Genomic DNA, 14603 nt, shown 5'->3' on the forward strand with positions numbered 1-14603 from the left:
AATGAAGAGGAGAAAACAGATTCCCTGTCCTGATCAGCTCAGAATACCAGACGAGAACTGTAAAGTTAACAGAGAACAAGCTGACTTACGAGCAAAAACCAGCAGAGTGCAGCTTCAAATAAAACAGAAGACAAACCCTCGTCATCAGCCAGCTCACTAATGGTCACTCAGAATGCAGCTGATGTGCCCATGCCTATCTGGAGCCTAATTTAAAAATTACTGGATCATGTGCAAAATATACTGACACCAGAGCAATCTCTACTGCAGCTGGAGTGAGAGATCTGCCTCTGTTCTAAACCCTCAGACTAATGAGAAACGGACAATTAGAAAGGTATCAATGGATTCATGACTGGTCATTACATTTACAGAACATGGAACGAATGGTCGTCAACGTGGGATTCAACACCTGCATGCACAACTGAACCTTTTCCCTTATCTTTTTTTCTTCTGATGTCTCTCTACATTTCCAGTAAATCAGAAGGGAACGGCCCTCTAGAACAGGTTGCCCAAGGAGACTGTGGATGCTCCATCCCTGCAGGCATTCAAGGCCAGGCTGGATGTGGTTCTGGGCAGCCTGGGCTGCTGGTTGGCAACCCTGCACATAGGAAGAAGGGGGTTGGAACTGGATGAGCACTGTGGGCCTTTGCAACCCAGGCCTGTAAGAAGCCATGCTTTTTACATTACTGTCTCAAAGTTTGCTGAAATGGACAAGTTCAGGCAAGTCCTGGCCAAGGTTCCAGGACTGCCTTTGTCTGAGACACACAGGAGATGGACAAGTCCGGGAGCTACGAAAGGGAGATAAGATACTGATCAATGGCCCTTAAGTGGTCTTTCCTGTTTGCCCATCTCAAGGAAGATTGACAGCTCTGAGGAAGTCACAAGACTGACCCGAGCCGTCCCGAAATGTCTCGAAGGCTGGAAAGAAGGATAAAAAGGGCACGGACAAACCCCGAATTTTGGGGAGAGGTTTTCTGACACCAGATGCCTCTCTACGCGAGCGCCTGCATGCTGAAGAAGATGGCTGCATGCTGAAGAACCTTAGTGGGCATCTAGGTATCCGATCTCAGATTCCTCCACCGTTGTCCTATTATCTCTTCTGGGATTGCCGCTCGAGACTCTGCTCCGAGGGACCTCGCTGCCCGAGACTCTGCTTCTAGAGACCACGGTACTCTGACCGTCTTTTCTGCGATTCACCGATCTGCTGCTTGCAGCCTGCTACTCCGTTGCTGCTCTCCCCTGCCCCGGACCAACGTTAACAACGTGCTACGGGACGCTGCTGCATCCAGGAGGTGACTATTCCCCGCTTTAACGTAATTCTTGCTCTTTTCCACCTTTTTCTATCGCCTACTTTCCCTTCCCCATCACCCTAATTTTGGCATTCGTCACTCTCCCTTCCCCATCCCCTCAATTGTCTATTATTTCCAATAAACTGGTCGGATCAACATTTGAATGCTCTTCTTCTTAATCTCACGCCGGGCATAACATTATTAAAAGAACCTTTGCCTCACTCCTAAATTGGAGCGAGACAAGGCCATTTATGAGTCTGATTAGTGGCATTTTCCACCTCATTGTGTCATTCAAATTTTGTAACCAGATCTCTTCAAACACCTCCCCTTTTCTCACTCCTTGCATGCCTGGTGTGCTCTTGCACTGTAACCCTGCAGACACCAGCTGACTACAAGAGCTGCACAAGTTACCCTCCTTGCCAATTGTTTGTTGCAGTAATTCATTCCTGGATGGAAAAGCACATGTAGAAAAGTGTTGTTATGACACTAGATGACAAAGAAAGTCCTATAGCCAAAGTGTTTTGCACCAGAGAGGCTGTCAGTTGATCCTCCAAATGCAAGACACACCAAATGAAGCGTTCCTTTATCTCTGGGTTTCCAAGCATTTTCTCACCTCTGACTTTCACTTGGAATGTTGCTTTGTCATCTTTTGTTTCACAGCTGTAGCTCCCTTGGTCTTTCAGGGTCACATTTTTGACCATGAGCTTGCGGTGCGTCCCCTGGGAGATGATGGTTGTCCTCTGGTCCTGCTTCACCTCTGTTTGATCTTTCTTCCATATGAAAGCTCCGCTTGCAGCTGACACCTCACACACCAGCTCCAGGTCTTCAGAAGGACTGACTGATATTTCTGGAGTCGTTTTGGGCTTGTTGACAAAATTAATGGCTTCATCTGAAGAAAAAAAGAGAAAGTGGTTTACATCCTGACTCAGGCTTATTCAGCACAGCATTAAGATACAGTTAGAGCTGATTGTAATGTCTCTGCTCATTACATTTGGGTGATCGAGTTTCACCTCTGGAGGTACTCACATACAAACATCTGCTTGATTCTCCTGTGTAAGGAAAGAGTAAGTTCTATGCAGACAGTTCTTATTTCTTTTAATCAATTCTGTATTCTGCACATGTTCTTCTGAAGCTAAAAGGAAGGCAGCTAAGTAACGTATTTGCAATACATGAACAAACCTATTTAACACCTTGTCTCTAAGCTAACAAGCAGCGTTTGATGAGCACATCAGTATTTCATGCCCTTCATTCCATCCAGACAGAACCTGCCTGAGGAGCAAGCTGATGGCTGTCAGCTACAGGCAGACCTAGCTTAGTATTGCATTTCTTAGAGCAACAACTGTTGCTTTCATTCACTGAATATAACAAGGCCAATTGCTATGCCAGGCACATTTATGACATCAGTAAATAAATAATTCGTTAAAAATTGTGACAGGAGCCATCTATTCTTTTAAAACTAGGTGACCAAAGAAGAACAGTCCCTCTAGAGTCAAGCTGTTAAGAACTAATAGCACCAACCAATATCACATACATAGATTACTTCCCTGCCCTAAGACCATCTTGTGACCATTTGGTGCTCCTAATTAAGCCCTCTTGATGGCTTTTTTGTCTGAGCCATGTGACATTTTGTGATGAGTTACTGCTAGTGTTCCCTTAACCCTACACCAAAGTAGGAGGTATCCATTCTCAGGGAATCATGCAGGCTTCCTCTGTATTTGATGCTCAGAGACAGCCCCAGAACTTTTTAAATCTTAGCTTAGCTCTCATCCAATAATGTTCATCAAACAGTGTAACTTGTCCCTTGGGGATGCCTTTGTTCTGCATCAACCAGTTCCAATGGAGTCTTCTTGGCTTGTTTTAGATCAGTTTTTCAACAGATAAAGCCAGGGTCTTTGAATTACAAAGTGAAATTGCAGAATGCATGATTCTCAACCAAACAGAACAGGAGGTGGGATGCAGGGTGAATACCTGAGCCAACACCACCTGCAAGCAATCCTTCAATATCTTAGGAATCTCTAGCCCTCCCAAATCCAATGTTGTGCTTGATCTATCATCTCTGCTGAGTTTTTAGCTAGCTGATGGTGAGCATCATGGTAGTGATGGGTGAGCAGTCGGACTAGAGGGTCTTAATCAACCTTAAGGATCCTGTGATCAGAGGAATGTGAATGTGCTGTTAAAGGTCACAAGCGCTGCACTGCAGCATGAGCATACACAGCGAAAGGCTTTCAGTAGAGCTTCAGTTCATAAATGAGGACTGGGTTATGGAAAATAGGCTCAAGATATAAACCAGAAAACAGATCTTAACGCCAGGTTCTGTGAATGCAACCAGCTGAATTTCACAGATCTTGAATTTCAATGACAATTTCTTGTGTTATTTTACCCTCCATCCACCCTGAACAGGAACAGGTCAGTGACAAGCATTACTCCTCCAGGCTTGACCTGACAGTGCTTTACTTGTATTATGAGCTAATGGCTGTGCTTACAGCACCTCAGGGAGACACCTCAGAGATCACAGTGTCCTTCGGGTACAGCAGGAGACACTCAACTCTCCAAATGTGGAGTTTAATTTGTCCAAAGAGGAGACAGGATTCCCATGCTAATAACTTAGGACCATTTCAGTCATAGGTTTAAAGATGATGTAAATGCTGAGGCAATACATGAACTAGATGAATGAAGCCCAGATGTCAGGGCTCAAGTCGTGACTCCAGCCCCAGCTGGAGCTAAGGCTGTCTCGAATTCATCACAACACAGTTAGATTATTTGCTCATACTGTGGATTTGCATAGGGACAACAGGAAGGTCAGAATTGCTTCAATAGAGCTATGCAATCTTTGTCCTAAATACTGGAAACCCACAGCGTTGGACAAATAAAATGAATTAAGTCTGAAGTGCTTTACATGGATTGTGATCCTATGTTTGCCTCACAAACTTACCTGAGACTTTCCAATCAAAAATCAGAGTGTCATCTCCAATTGTGTAGATGTATGTTCCCTCGTCTTCTTTCGTTACAGCTGAAGCCACAAGCTTATGCAGTTTCCTTTTATCTTCCATTGTGAATTTCTTACTGGTCGTGATTTCTTTGCCATTTTTGTACCACTTCACCATGACATTGGCTTCAGAGGTCTCAGAAACAAATTCAGCTTGTTTTACAGCAACGGCCCTGATTACTCCTCCAGTTGTCTCTTTGATTACGAAGTTTGCCAGTGCTGAAACAAAATATGGACACACAAAATACATATGATGGTAAAGAACTGCAGGGACATTGGTGACCATGAGGCATTCATTTATCATAAGATCAAACGTGCACGTTTAATCCTAGTTCTAATTGCTAGATTCTAATTCAGAAGCTGGCAAATTGGCAGCTTTTATAAACCACGTACCAGATTACCTTATCTCCACAAGTTGAAGGACATACACTGGACAGGGGACAGAGCCAAAGGAAGAAGCCCAAGGCTTCAAGAAAATGTCTAAAATAGGAAAACTGAGGAAAGAATTGGAACAAGCAAACTAGAAGGAAATCAATGGAGGGGGTATCTATTACTGCACTGTAACCCCCTGGCAAACAAATCGAGCCTAAAAGATGGAGATATCACTTAGGACTGAAAAGAAAAACAGAATTCCTTTATGGAAATTAATTGGAGCGCAAAAGTTAGATGATAAAACTGGCCCCTATTAACACACAGTGGAATAATTCACTCCAAAGATTCAAAATCTCACCACTGTCTTAGCCAAAAGTTTAAGCCTAAGTCCACGGTCCTATTTTACTGAGGGTAATTGAGCTTGTTTTCCAACTTCTTGTTAACATATTATTTCAAAACAGCGCACACAACTGAGTTGGGTCTGTTGAGACAGCGCAGTCAGAGCTGCTAAAATCAAAGTCTGGATTATGCATGCATTTGTTCTGCAGTTCCAAGAACACGCATGGATAATACAAATTCAACAACGTTCTACAGAATGCCTGTATTTAGGAGCTCGAGAGCCAGCTGATGTACACTGGGATGACTGAGATCCTGTCAATACATTTAACTCCATCCTATCATACAGTCAAATTTCATTCATTTTTTCAGGAACTGTCTCTTATCATTGTAGTCCCCTCACCACTGCTGGATGTGAGCCCAACCACACAAAAGCAGCTGCTGGTTTTCACTGCAGATACTGCAGTAAGGAGAAACAGCCTCCGGACTGGACCAGCTGAGCGTGGCCCTACCAGGATTTGCTCCAAAGGTCTTATTACCAGTAGTGCTTCCTGATGAAATACATGGGGGTCCTCCTTTGATTCCAACCCCAACCCACCCCACCATGCCCCCTGATAACATCCATCAGGGCCACATCTCGACAGCTCCTGAACACCTCCAGGGATCCCACCACCTCCCTGGGCAGCCTGTGCCAGTTAATTCTGTGGGCAGACCTGCCAGTATGAAATATTATGCTAACATGACAAAGAGAGAGAAGAAAAGCAAAATTAAGACTAGCTGACAAGCCTTGGCAGGAAGTTCTGCTCTCCATCAATTTAGTCCCTGTGACTCTTCACAGGTGTTTTCTACATTTGGGATCACTGCTACAAAAAGAGCTGTTGACATCATTTCTTGTGGCCACCCTGACAGAAGAGCAGGAAGGCTGGGATGCTCTTTTTCCTATCTTTCCCTTGATTTCCTCTATATCTTAGGGACGAATCACAGGACACAACAGAGAAATCAAATGGCTCTACAAAGCAGATTGGCCAGTTCAAGTCAAAACAGCCACTGAAAACACCCCAGATGCTGTCTGACAACAGCTGGACTGTCGGGGAGTCAGGTGAATGCAGTCTGCTGGCCCTGGGCAGGAAGAGCACAGCCCAGACTGTCACATACCTTTCAGTGAAAGCTGATAGAGCATTTTATCCCCCTCACAGAAGCACTGACAACTTCCAGCATCATCCATTGAGACGTTGTGAATTTTCAGGGTGTGTTTCTTCCCCACAATTTGCAGTTCATAATTTTCACTGGCCTTGAGCTCCTTCCCATCCTTCATCCACTCCACAGTAGCGCCTGTGTCTGAAAGCTCAGCCTGCAGTTTGGCTTCCTCACGCAGCCGAGCAGAGATCTTTTCTACATCTTTGCACTTATTGGTAAATCTCACTGCAGCACCTGTCAGGAGCAAAGGCCGCGTTATTTCAATTTATATCAGGCTAATGTGGTCAATGTTTGCTGCAAGATCTCTGAAAAAGTATCACCTTCTGTTCCTGCACTCATCATTGTGTCAGTGCTGAGCAATTCAAGATATTTCATTTGGTCTTCTTGCCGGATTTACTAAGTAAAAATCAACCAAACATCTCCTTCTACTGATTAAGAATGCTCTAAACATGCTTCTGCAGAGGTTTCCACCCAATGACAAACAGGAACTCCCATCATGAATGTTTATTTGTTCTACTTTGTCATGCAAAGCTGATTGATAGAGATACTATTGTAACGATTGCTCCCCTACTTCTAACCCATTCCGGCACAATCAGAAAAGCTGTCTGAACCTGGAGCTGAAAGTACTGCTCTATGGTGATGCAGTGGTAAACCTGCTGACTGAATGCACTGGCCAATAGCTGTGAACTGCAGACGTTCATCAGCTGGCATGAAGCAATCTGGTTCAGATACCAAGCAGCTGGGTAGATTGGCTTACCCTACACTCAGTGCTATCATGTTTAGGTCATTACCAGGACTCACGTCAGTCCATGGGATGCAGTTTCAGGTATTTGGTACAGTCAGTGAATGCCTGCAGCCCCAGTTCTAATCATCAGATCACAGCAACTATGCCTTGACTGTAAGAGGAAAGGAGATGGATCAAAGCAAATACCTCTCACTCTCATCTTGCTGCTGACATCAACATTTCTGGCAACAAATTTCACTTCTGCTCCATCATCGTTCTTGGTGACGTTCTTTATGATTAGGCTGTGAGTAGTTTGGGTTCTCTTGATGATCCAGGTCTCGCTTTCCTGTAAGACTTTACCACTGAGGTACCAAGTGCCGCAACACGTTGTTGTAAGGTCAATAGTAAACATGGCATCCCCTCCAGGTACAGCTTCACCAGTTGTTAGGGGGGATTTCACAGCCAGGACTGGTCCTGAGGAAGAACAACATGGATGTCTTAATGCTCTTGAGATGCAAGTCTGGTATCTCAATTAGAAATGGAAGATTAAATCATAGGTACATTTCTACTTCTCCCTCTGCATGAGTGCTGGAAGAAGCACTTCTATGCTTCAGATCTGTTACAGAAAGTTCTGCCTCTTGCACATGTGAGATATCAAAAGATAAGGATATTCATGTCTCTGTCACAGAAACAGAACTTGTATCACTTCAGTGGTAGCTGGAGGTTGATAGGAGATAGGAGAACTAGGAATAAAGGAAAGCCTTTGGTGTGTTAATGCACTACTATCCTTAAAGTCAAAGGAAACATCTTTAGGGAACTAACACAGCTGCTCATGGGGTTTTTGTGCTTACCAAGGTGCACGTCCCCTGGGAATTCCAGATACAGGCTCTGTCCATGCGCATTGACTGCAGACACTTGGAACTGATCATCAGCCTCTGCAGACAGATTTACAGCCCCTGCACAGCTCTATATAACAGTCTTATAGAACTACCTCTAGTAGAAGCAATCTCCACACAGAGATCCTTTCCCAGCACACTCCGACACGGGGGGGGGGGGAAATCGGGGAGAGGGCCACATACATACACAGCGCCGGGGGGGGCCCATAACTGACCCCCACCCATCCTTTAAAGGGGTGGGGGGTCCGTTTTAATGGGGGGGAGCCGAGACCACCTTCACCCCCCCCCCATCCCCACCCCATCCTTTAAAAGGGGGGTGTCCATTTTGGTGGGGGGGGGGCAGTGACAATCCCCCCCACACCCCATCGTTTAAAGGAGGGGGGGTACGAGACCACCCCCCCACACCCCATCTTTTAAGGGGGGGGTCAGGGGCTCATGGGGGGCAGCACAACGTGCACAACATTGGGGGGGGGGGGGGCTTTAAAAGGGGGGGATTACAAAAAGCACAGCTCTCAACTATAGATGGGATTGGGGGGGGCTCAATCGATGGGGGGGGCCCCTTCATGCAGGGGGGGCACAGCGTAAGGCAGCGGCTTTGAGGGGGGGGGTTGGGGCTGTTTGGCACTGGGGGGGGTTATTGGGTGCCCCACCCCACCCCCCCCACACACAATGGGGTGTTAATGTGGGGGGGGGGGCTTAGATCAGTTGCGTTCCCTATAGCGCCGCCCCCCCCCCCATTAACCCCCTTCTTTATCCCCACGGCTGAGCCCCCCCCCCCACACAGCGCCCCATTCATCTTTATGGGGGGGGGGGGGGGGGTTTGACACACGACCCCGCCGCGGCTTACGGCACATCGTCGACACCCCCCCCCATAACCACACCCGGGGGGAGGGGGCAATGTGGGGAGGGGGGGGTGGTTCCGGAGTTGGGGGGTGGGGGTGAGCAAAGCGCAATATGGGGGGGGGGGGTCCTATAACTGGAGGGCAGCGGCTGCACAAAGAGCCCGCGGGGGTCGGAGAGCAGCACTTTGGCTGGGGGGGGGGTCCACGGGGTCCGGGGGTAATGCTGCCCCACCCCCTCCCCCACCCCCCACTGCCGACCCTTCCCCCGCGTTGCCCCCCCGCCCCAACGTCAGCTCCTGCGGCAGCTCCTCGTCGCTCTCCTCCTCCTCTTCCTCGTCTGGGGGGTCAATATGTGGGGGGGGGGGGTCCCATCGGGCAGCGGCAGCTCCGCCGGCTCCGATTGGCTGAGCCGCAGTGCGCGGGAGCGGCTGTTGTGTGCCGGTCGGTGGAGGGGAGGCTCTTCATGGAGCTGCCCCGCAGCCAACAACAGCCTGAATGAGATCCTGGAGTCCCAGACGCTGGAGGATGAGCTGGGAAAGAGCAGAGGCTCCCCACAGAAGGGCAAATCACGTCTGATAACGTGAGTGTGGAGCACAGCCAGCCCCTTCCTCACATGTGTGGGGCTTCCACGTTCCTCTGTGCCCATTGCAATGTGCCACCCCAATCCTGCTGCCCAGCCAGGAGTGGATGGGATGAGCAGGTTGGGATGCACAGAGCAGTGCTCAGACATTGCTGGGACATTTGTGCACTGCTGTTGAGCTTCCCTTTGTGCAGCAGGGGAGAGGATGGAGGTTTACAGGTGGATGGTTGTTATTTCTATGGCATTGCACAGGTGGTAGAACCATGTCCATTCCCAAACTTATTCCAGGGCATGCGGGAATTTGTGCAGTTGTAGTTCCTGAACTGTGCTATTTAAAACCCTCCTGTAAATGGGGATGTTTTGTAATGCCTGCTGGGGCTGCAGGCAGCATTGCCTTCCTCCTTAGGGGGCAGGTTTAATCACAAACCTCCCTATTTCCTATCACAAACGTCCTACAAACCATGTCTGGGCAGTGCTGTCTCGGCCTGGATCTCAGCTCCTGAGACTGTCAGATGTGAAGCAGCAGCAGCTGGGACAGGGCTGGCTCTGTGTGCCCTCTGTGGGTCTGTGGGCACAGAGTGGGGCAGAGGGATGACTGTGAGAGGGAGGAATTGCCCAGCCACCAGAAAGAGGAAATCAGCTGAAAAGGGGAGATTTTAGAAGCACTGAGGCTGTGGCTGCTTTGACAGTAAGAAGAAACCAAGCTGTCACTGTGCAGATGGGAACTCCAGTAGGAGAGCTGTGGTGGCTTTACAGATGGCAGACAGCAGCTGGAGTGTAGAGCCAAGGGTAGGGGGGGGATCTTCCTCTTAGCAATGCCATGCAAAGAATGATGCAGACTCCTGCAGGGTCGGCTTTGCTGTGTGACCCTGGGTGGAAGCAGCTGGAAGGTCTCAGCCCTTCTGCGTTATCCCAGGAGCTGGGGCAGTGCTCGGTCTCATCCCACCTCTGCTAATAGCAAATGCAGAATCCCTTATCTGAGTGCCCTTTTCTCTCATGTAGAGTCACCAACCCTGGGAAGTTCACAAAAAGTTTGGGTGTTGTGTTGAGGGATGTGATTTAACTGGGAAGTATTGGTGATGGTTGGACTGGATGATCATAAGATCATCCAGATCATAAGATCTGAGATCATAAGATCATAAGATCATCCAGGTCTTTTCCAACCTTGAAAATTCTATGGAGTTGTAGCAGATTGTGGGGGTGTAGGTGTGGTATATATATGTACACAGATGGGAATATCCGTATGGAAAAGATAGATCCATGTGTGTTCTGGGCTGCACTGAAAAAGGGGTGGCCAGCAGGAGAGGGAGGTGATTGTCCCCTCCTGCTCAGCTCTTGTGAGGCCATATTTGCAGCACTGTGTCCAGGCCTGGGAAGGATGTGGAGCTGTTGGGGGGGGTCCAGAGGAGGGCCACTGTGATGATCAGAGGGCTGGAGCAGCTCTCCTATGAGGAAAGGTGGAGGGATCTGGGCTTGTTTAGCCTGGAGAAGAGAAGGCGGTGGGGAGACCTCATTGTGGCCTTTCAGTACTTGAAGGGAGCGTATAAACAGGAGGGGGAATGGCTGTTTATGAGGGTGGATAATGATAGGACAAGGGGGAATGGTTTAAAACTGAGACTGGGGAGGTATAGGTTGGATCTTAGGTAGATGTTTTTTGCTCAGAGGGTGGTGACGCACTGGAACAGGTTGCCCAAGGAGGCTGTGGATGCCCCATTCAAGGCCTGCAGGCATTCAAGGCCAGGTTGGATGGGCTCTGTCCATGAGCATTGACTGCAGACACTTGGAACTGATCATCACCCTCTGCAGACAGATTTACAGCCCCTGCACAGCTCTATATAACAGTCTTATAGAACTACCTCTAGTAGAAGCAATCTCCACACAGAGATCTTTTCCCAGCACCCCTTTGTGACGTCATAACGCCCCTTTGTGACATCATAACACCCCTTTGTGACATCATAATGCACCTTTCTGATGTCATAATGCCCCTTTCTGACGTCATAATGACCCATTGTGATGTCTTAATGCCCCTTTCTGATGTCTTAATGCTCTTTTGTGATGTCACAATACCCCTTTGTGATGTCATAACACCCCTTTGTGACATCATAATGCCCCTTTCAGACGTCATAATGACCCTTTTTGACGTCATAATTCCCCTTTGTGATGTCATAATGCTTCTTTGTGATGTCATAATGCTACTTTGTGACGTCATAATGCTCTTTGAGACGTCATAATGCTCCTTTGTGATGTCATAATGCTCCTTTGTGATTCATAATGCCCTTTGTGATGTCATAATGCCCTTTCTGACGTCATAATGCCCCTTTGTGGTGTCATAATGCTTCTTTGTGAGGTATTTGTGGTGCCATTGATAATGAAGTGTGATGAACTGGAAGGCTTTCAGTAGAATTGCAGCCCTAACATAAACAATGACTTGAACTCTGGAATTCTGTGTAAAATCATTAGCTAGCTTGTTGTCCGGGTCTTCAAACCAAAGGCTGTGAGGTGCTGCTCTTGTTGACACAGGCTGTGAAAGATGACTTGAACTCTAAGAGTAATTTCCCTTCTGCTCTTGATAGGAACGTCATATCAACAATTAGAATATTAAGAAGATAATATAAAAGTTTGTGCTGCTGGACTAAGGACTTCCATTAGCTGTTAGCCATAGTTTGGAACTTGCAAAGCAATCATATTGGAGCCTTGCTGGGCAACCTGCTCCAGTGTCTCACCACACCCACAGTAAAGCATTTCTTCCTAATATCCAATCCTAATCTACCTTCTTCCCATGTAAAGCCATTTCCCCTCATTCTGTTGCTACCTGCCCTTATGAAAAGTCCCTCCCCAGCCTTCCCTGTAGGCCCTCTTCAGATACTGGAAGGCCACTCTAAGGTCTCCTTGGAGTCTTCTCCAGGCTGAAGAGCCCCATCTCTCTCAGCCTGTGCACATAGTAGAGGTGCTTTCAGCCCTCTCTGATCACCTTCATGGCCCTCCTCTGGACCTGCCTGAACATCTCCAAGTCCTTCTTGTGTTGAGGGCTCCAGAACTGCGTGCAGTGCTCCAGATGGGGTTTCAATGAGAGGAGTGTGGAAGGGGCAGCACCACCTCCCTAGACCTGCTGGTCATGCTTCTGTGCTTTAAGCTTATGCTTTAAGGTCCTATATGCTTTAAGGTTTAGATAGTGCAGTCGCCTCACCTCTTCAGGTTTATCTGTGAAGGTCCCTTCCAAGTGAACCGTGCTGATCCAGACAGTTCGGATCGCTCATTAAAATGTTTTAGTAAGTTGGGCTGGTCCTACGAAGCAGTATGACTGCAGTAAGCAGTGTACATGGTGCGCTGTGAGTACTGCACACATTCCTCTTGGCAGCTTGTGGAACAGAAATTGTGCATTGTTTGGATTGTGTAAGTATTCCTGTTGGTCTCTTGTGATGCTTACCTTCCTAGAGCACCTTTCCTCGTTTGGCTCTACATATTTTGCTACCTTACTTGTTCTGTTTGGCTTAGCAGGGAAGGTCTTCTTCTGAAGCATCCTCAGTCTTGGTCTGGGCAGCATACTTAGAAATGACATGGACGTTACATGAGTGGGTGGTCAAAGGGGGGAAGAAATCACCTTTCTGATCTGTTTCCTTTTAGAACACAGTCCTGGAGAGGATTTGCTTTCCTTGTTTCCTGGAGACTTGGATTCTTAGATGGTTTTGACTGCAGCTATTTCTGATGTTAATTCCTTTTTCTGTACTTTAGTAGCCAAGTGCAAGTGGAGTGCTTTGGAAATTGTCTGAAGTTGCCAGGTTGCGTGTGATCACATATGTAACGTGGAGTTATGTGTGGTGCCAGTGATAATTAAGTGTGATGAATTTGAAGGCTTTCAGTACAATTTCAGCCCTAATGTAAACAGTGACTTGAACTCTGGAATTCTGTGTAAAATCATTAGCTAGCTTGTGGTCCGGGTCTTGAAACCAAAGGCTGTGAGGTGCTGCTCTTGTTGACACAGGCTGTGAAAGATGACTTGAGCTCTAAGAGTAATTTCCCTTCTGCTCTTGATAGGAACATCATATCAACAATTAGAATATTAAGAAGATAATATAAAAGTTTGTGCTGCTGGCCTGTGGACTTCCACTAGCTGTTAGCCATAGTTTGGAACTTGCAAAGCAATCTTATTTAGACTTTGGTGTTGAAATCTTCTGATGAAATCCTCCTTCTAATTCTGCAAAAGAATCTCGATGGAACATTTCTGTCTGAAAAGGCTCTGGCATATGAAGATGTGCCAGACTGCAGCCATGTGCCAGATGCGTTTGGATCCATGGAATTTTCTGATGTAGCTTCAGTGTTTGAAGAATCTCCACTCGATCTAAATACTCAGAAAACAAAGCAGGTGTGTGAAGATGTACAGCTAGTTTCTTACAGAAAAAATACAGCTCTTAATCTAGAAATCTGCTTCTCATTGTATCTAGTGCTTACTCCATATTTAAGTATCTAGTGGACCTTGACCAAAGGAAGATAAAGATAGAGCAAAGAAGTATGTTAAGCATAAATTTTGTTGCCTTCTACCTGTAGGCCATGGTTGGTTTGACGTGATCCCTAACTCCAGTGTTTGGTTTGCACAGAAACAGCAAGCAAGGGAACAAGTAAAGGAGTCAGTGAGGATTTTAAAACACAATGGGAAGAGATAAGGCATAGTTAATAAGATTCTGGAGTTAGGCTGGAGGTAGGCAGAGGTTGAAAGGTACCGAAAGAAATTCAATCTTACTGTGTTGGACAAAAAAATCCACTGTGATATTATTCAAATTTTTAACTAAACCAAGTGATAATTCATATTTATGTTTAGATAAGCTGGTGAGGGTTAATCCTCAATGGAGAATTGAGTTGAACAAATCAAAAAATGGCGTTTGACAGTCTATAAGAAACGAACTTATTCTAGGAGAGAATCAGAGTTTTCAACTGTTTTGTTCAATAGCCAAATAATGTATGATATTTTTATAAGCATTGTGTCTGACCTTCTCAGCTGTTAGAATTTCTTTGACAGTAACTTCTCCGGCTGTGATCAGAAAACCTTCTGTTCCGTCTCTGGCAGCATTCGAGGCATGATACTCAACTGGGTGATATGGAATTCACACTGTCAACTCCAGTGACAAGAAAAGTGGCATCTAAGAAGCGTGCAAACACAGAGAATGTTGATGCAGAGTCAGCGTTAAGAAATGAGCTGCCCTTTGCATTTCCTGCTCCAAAGGCCTTCTTTTCGAAGAGCCAGACAGAGAAGCAAGTAGAAGGCATATCCTTTCAGGCGCCTACTTCCAAAGGTATGTTGTATCTAACAAATGGAAACCTAGAACATGTGTAGCTTAGGAATTTTTTACTTTAAATATGAATGCAATACTTGTAGATCCTAAAATTCT

The 14603-nt window shown here is 46.6% G+C and overlaps 1 protein-coding gene across 1 annotated transcript; it reads right to left on the bottom strand.

Annotated features, from left to right (window-relative positions):
• Positions 1 to 1696: 1696 nt before the first annotated feature.
• On the bottom strand, positions 1697 to 8651 carry LOC146756499 (obscurin-like protein 1). Its single transcript, XM_085524540.1, has 4 exons — positions 8645 to 8651; positions 6136 to 6411; positions 4219 to 4491; positions 1697 to 2175 (listed from the first exon to the last, which is right to left on the bottom strand). Exons 1-4 carry the CDS (start codon positions 8649 to 8651, stop codon positions 1727 to 1729), a joined length of 1005 nt encoding a protein of 334 aa, XP_085380666.1. The 3' UTR covers positions 1697 to 1726.
• Positions 8652 to 14603: the final 5952 nt, after the last annotated feature.

The sequence above is a fragment of the Coturnix japonica genome, chromosome 27, assembly GCF_054131305.1.
Source record: "Coturnix japonica strain WE chromosome 27, WE-NBRP24, whole genome shotgun sequence".
NCBI classification, from domain to species: Eukaryota; Metazoa; Chordata; class Aves; order Galliformes; family Phasianidae; genus Coturnix; species Coturnix japonica.

Coding starts and splice junctions, on each gene's coding strand:
- LOC146756499 (XM_085524540.1), bottom strand. Junction 4,492..6,135: donor CTATCAGCTTTCACTGAAAG/GTATGTGACAGT, acceptor ATTTTGTTTCAG/CACTGGCAAACTTCGTAATC. Junction 2,176..4,218: donor TTTTGATTGGAAAGTCTCAG/GTAAGTTTGTGA, acceptor TTTTTTCTTCAG/ATGAAGCCATTAATTTTGTC.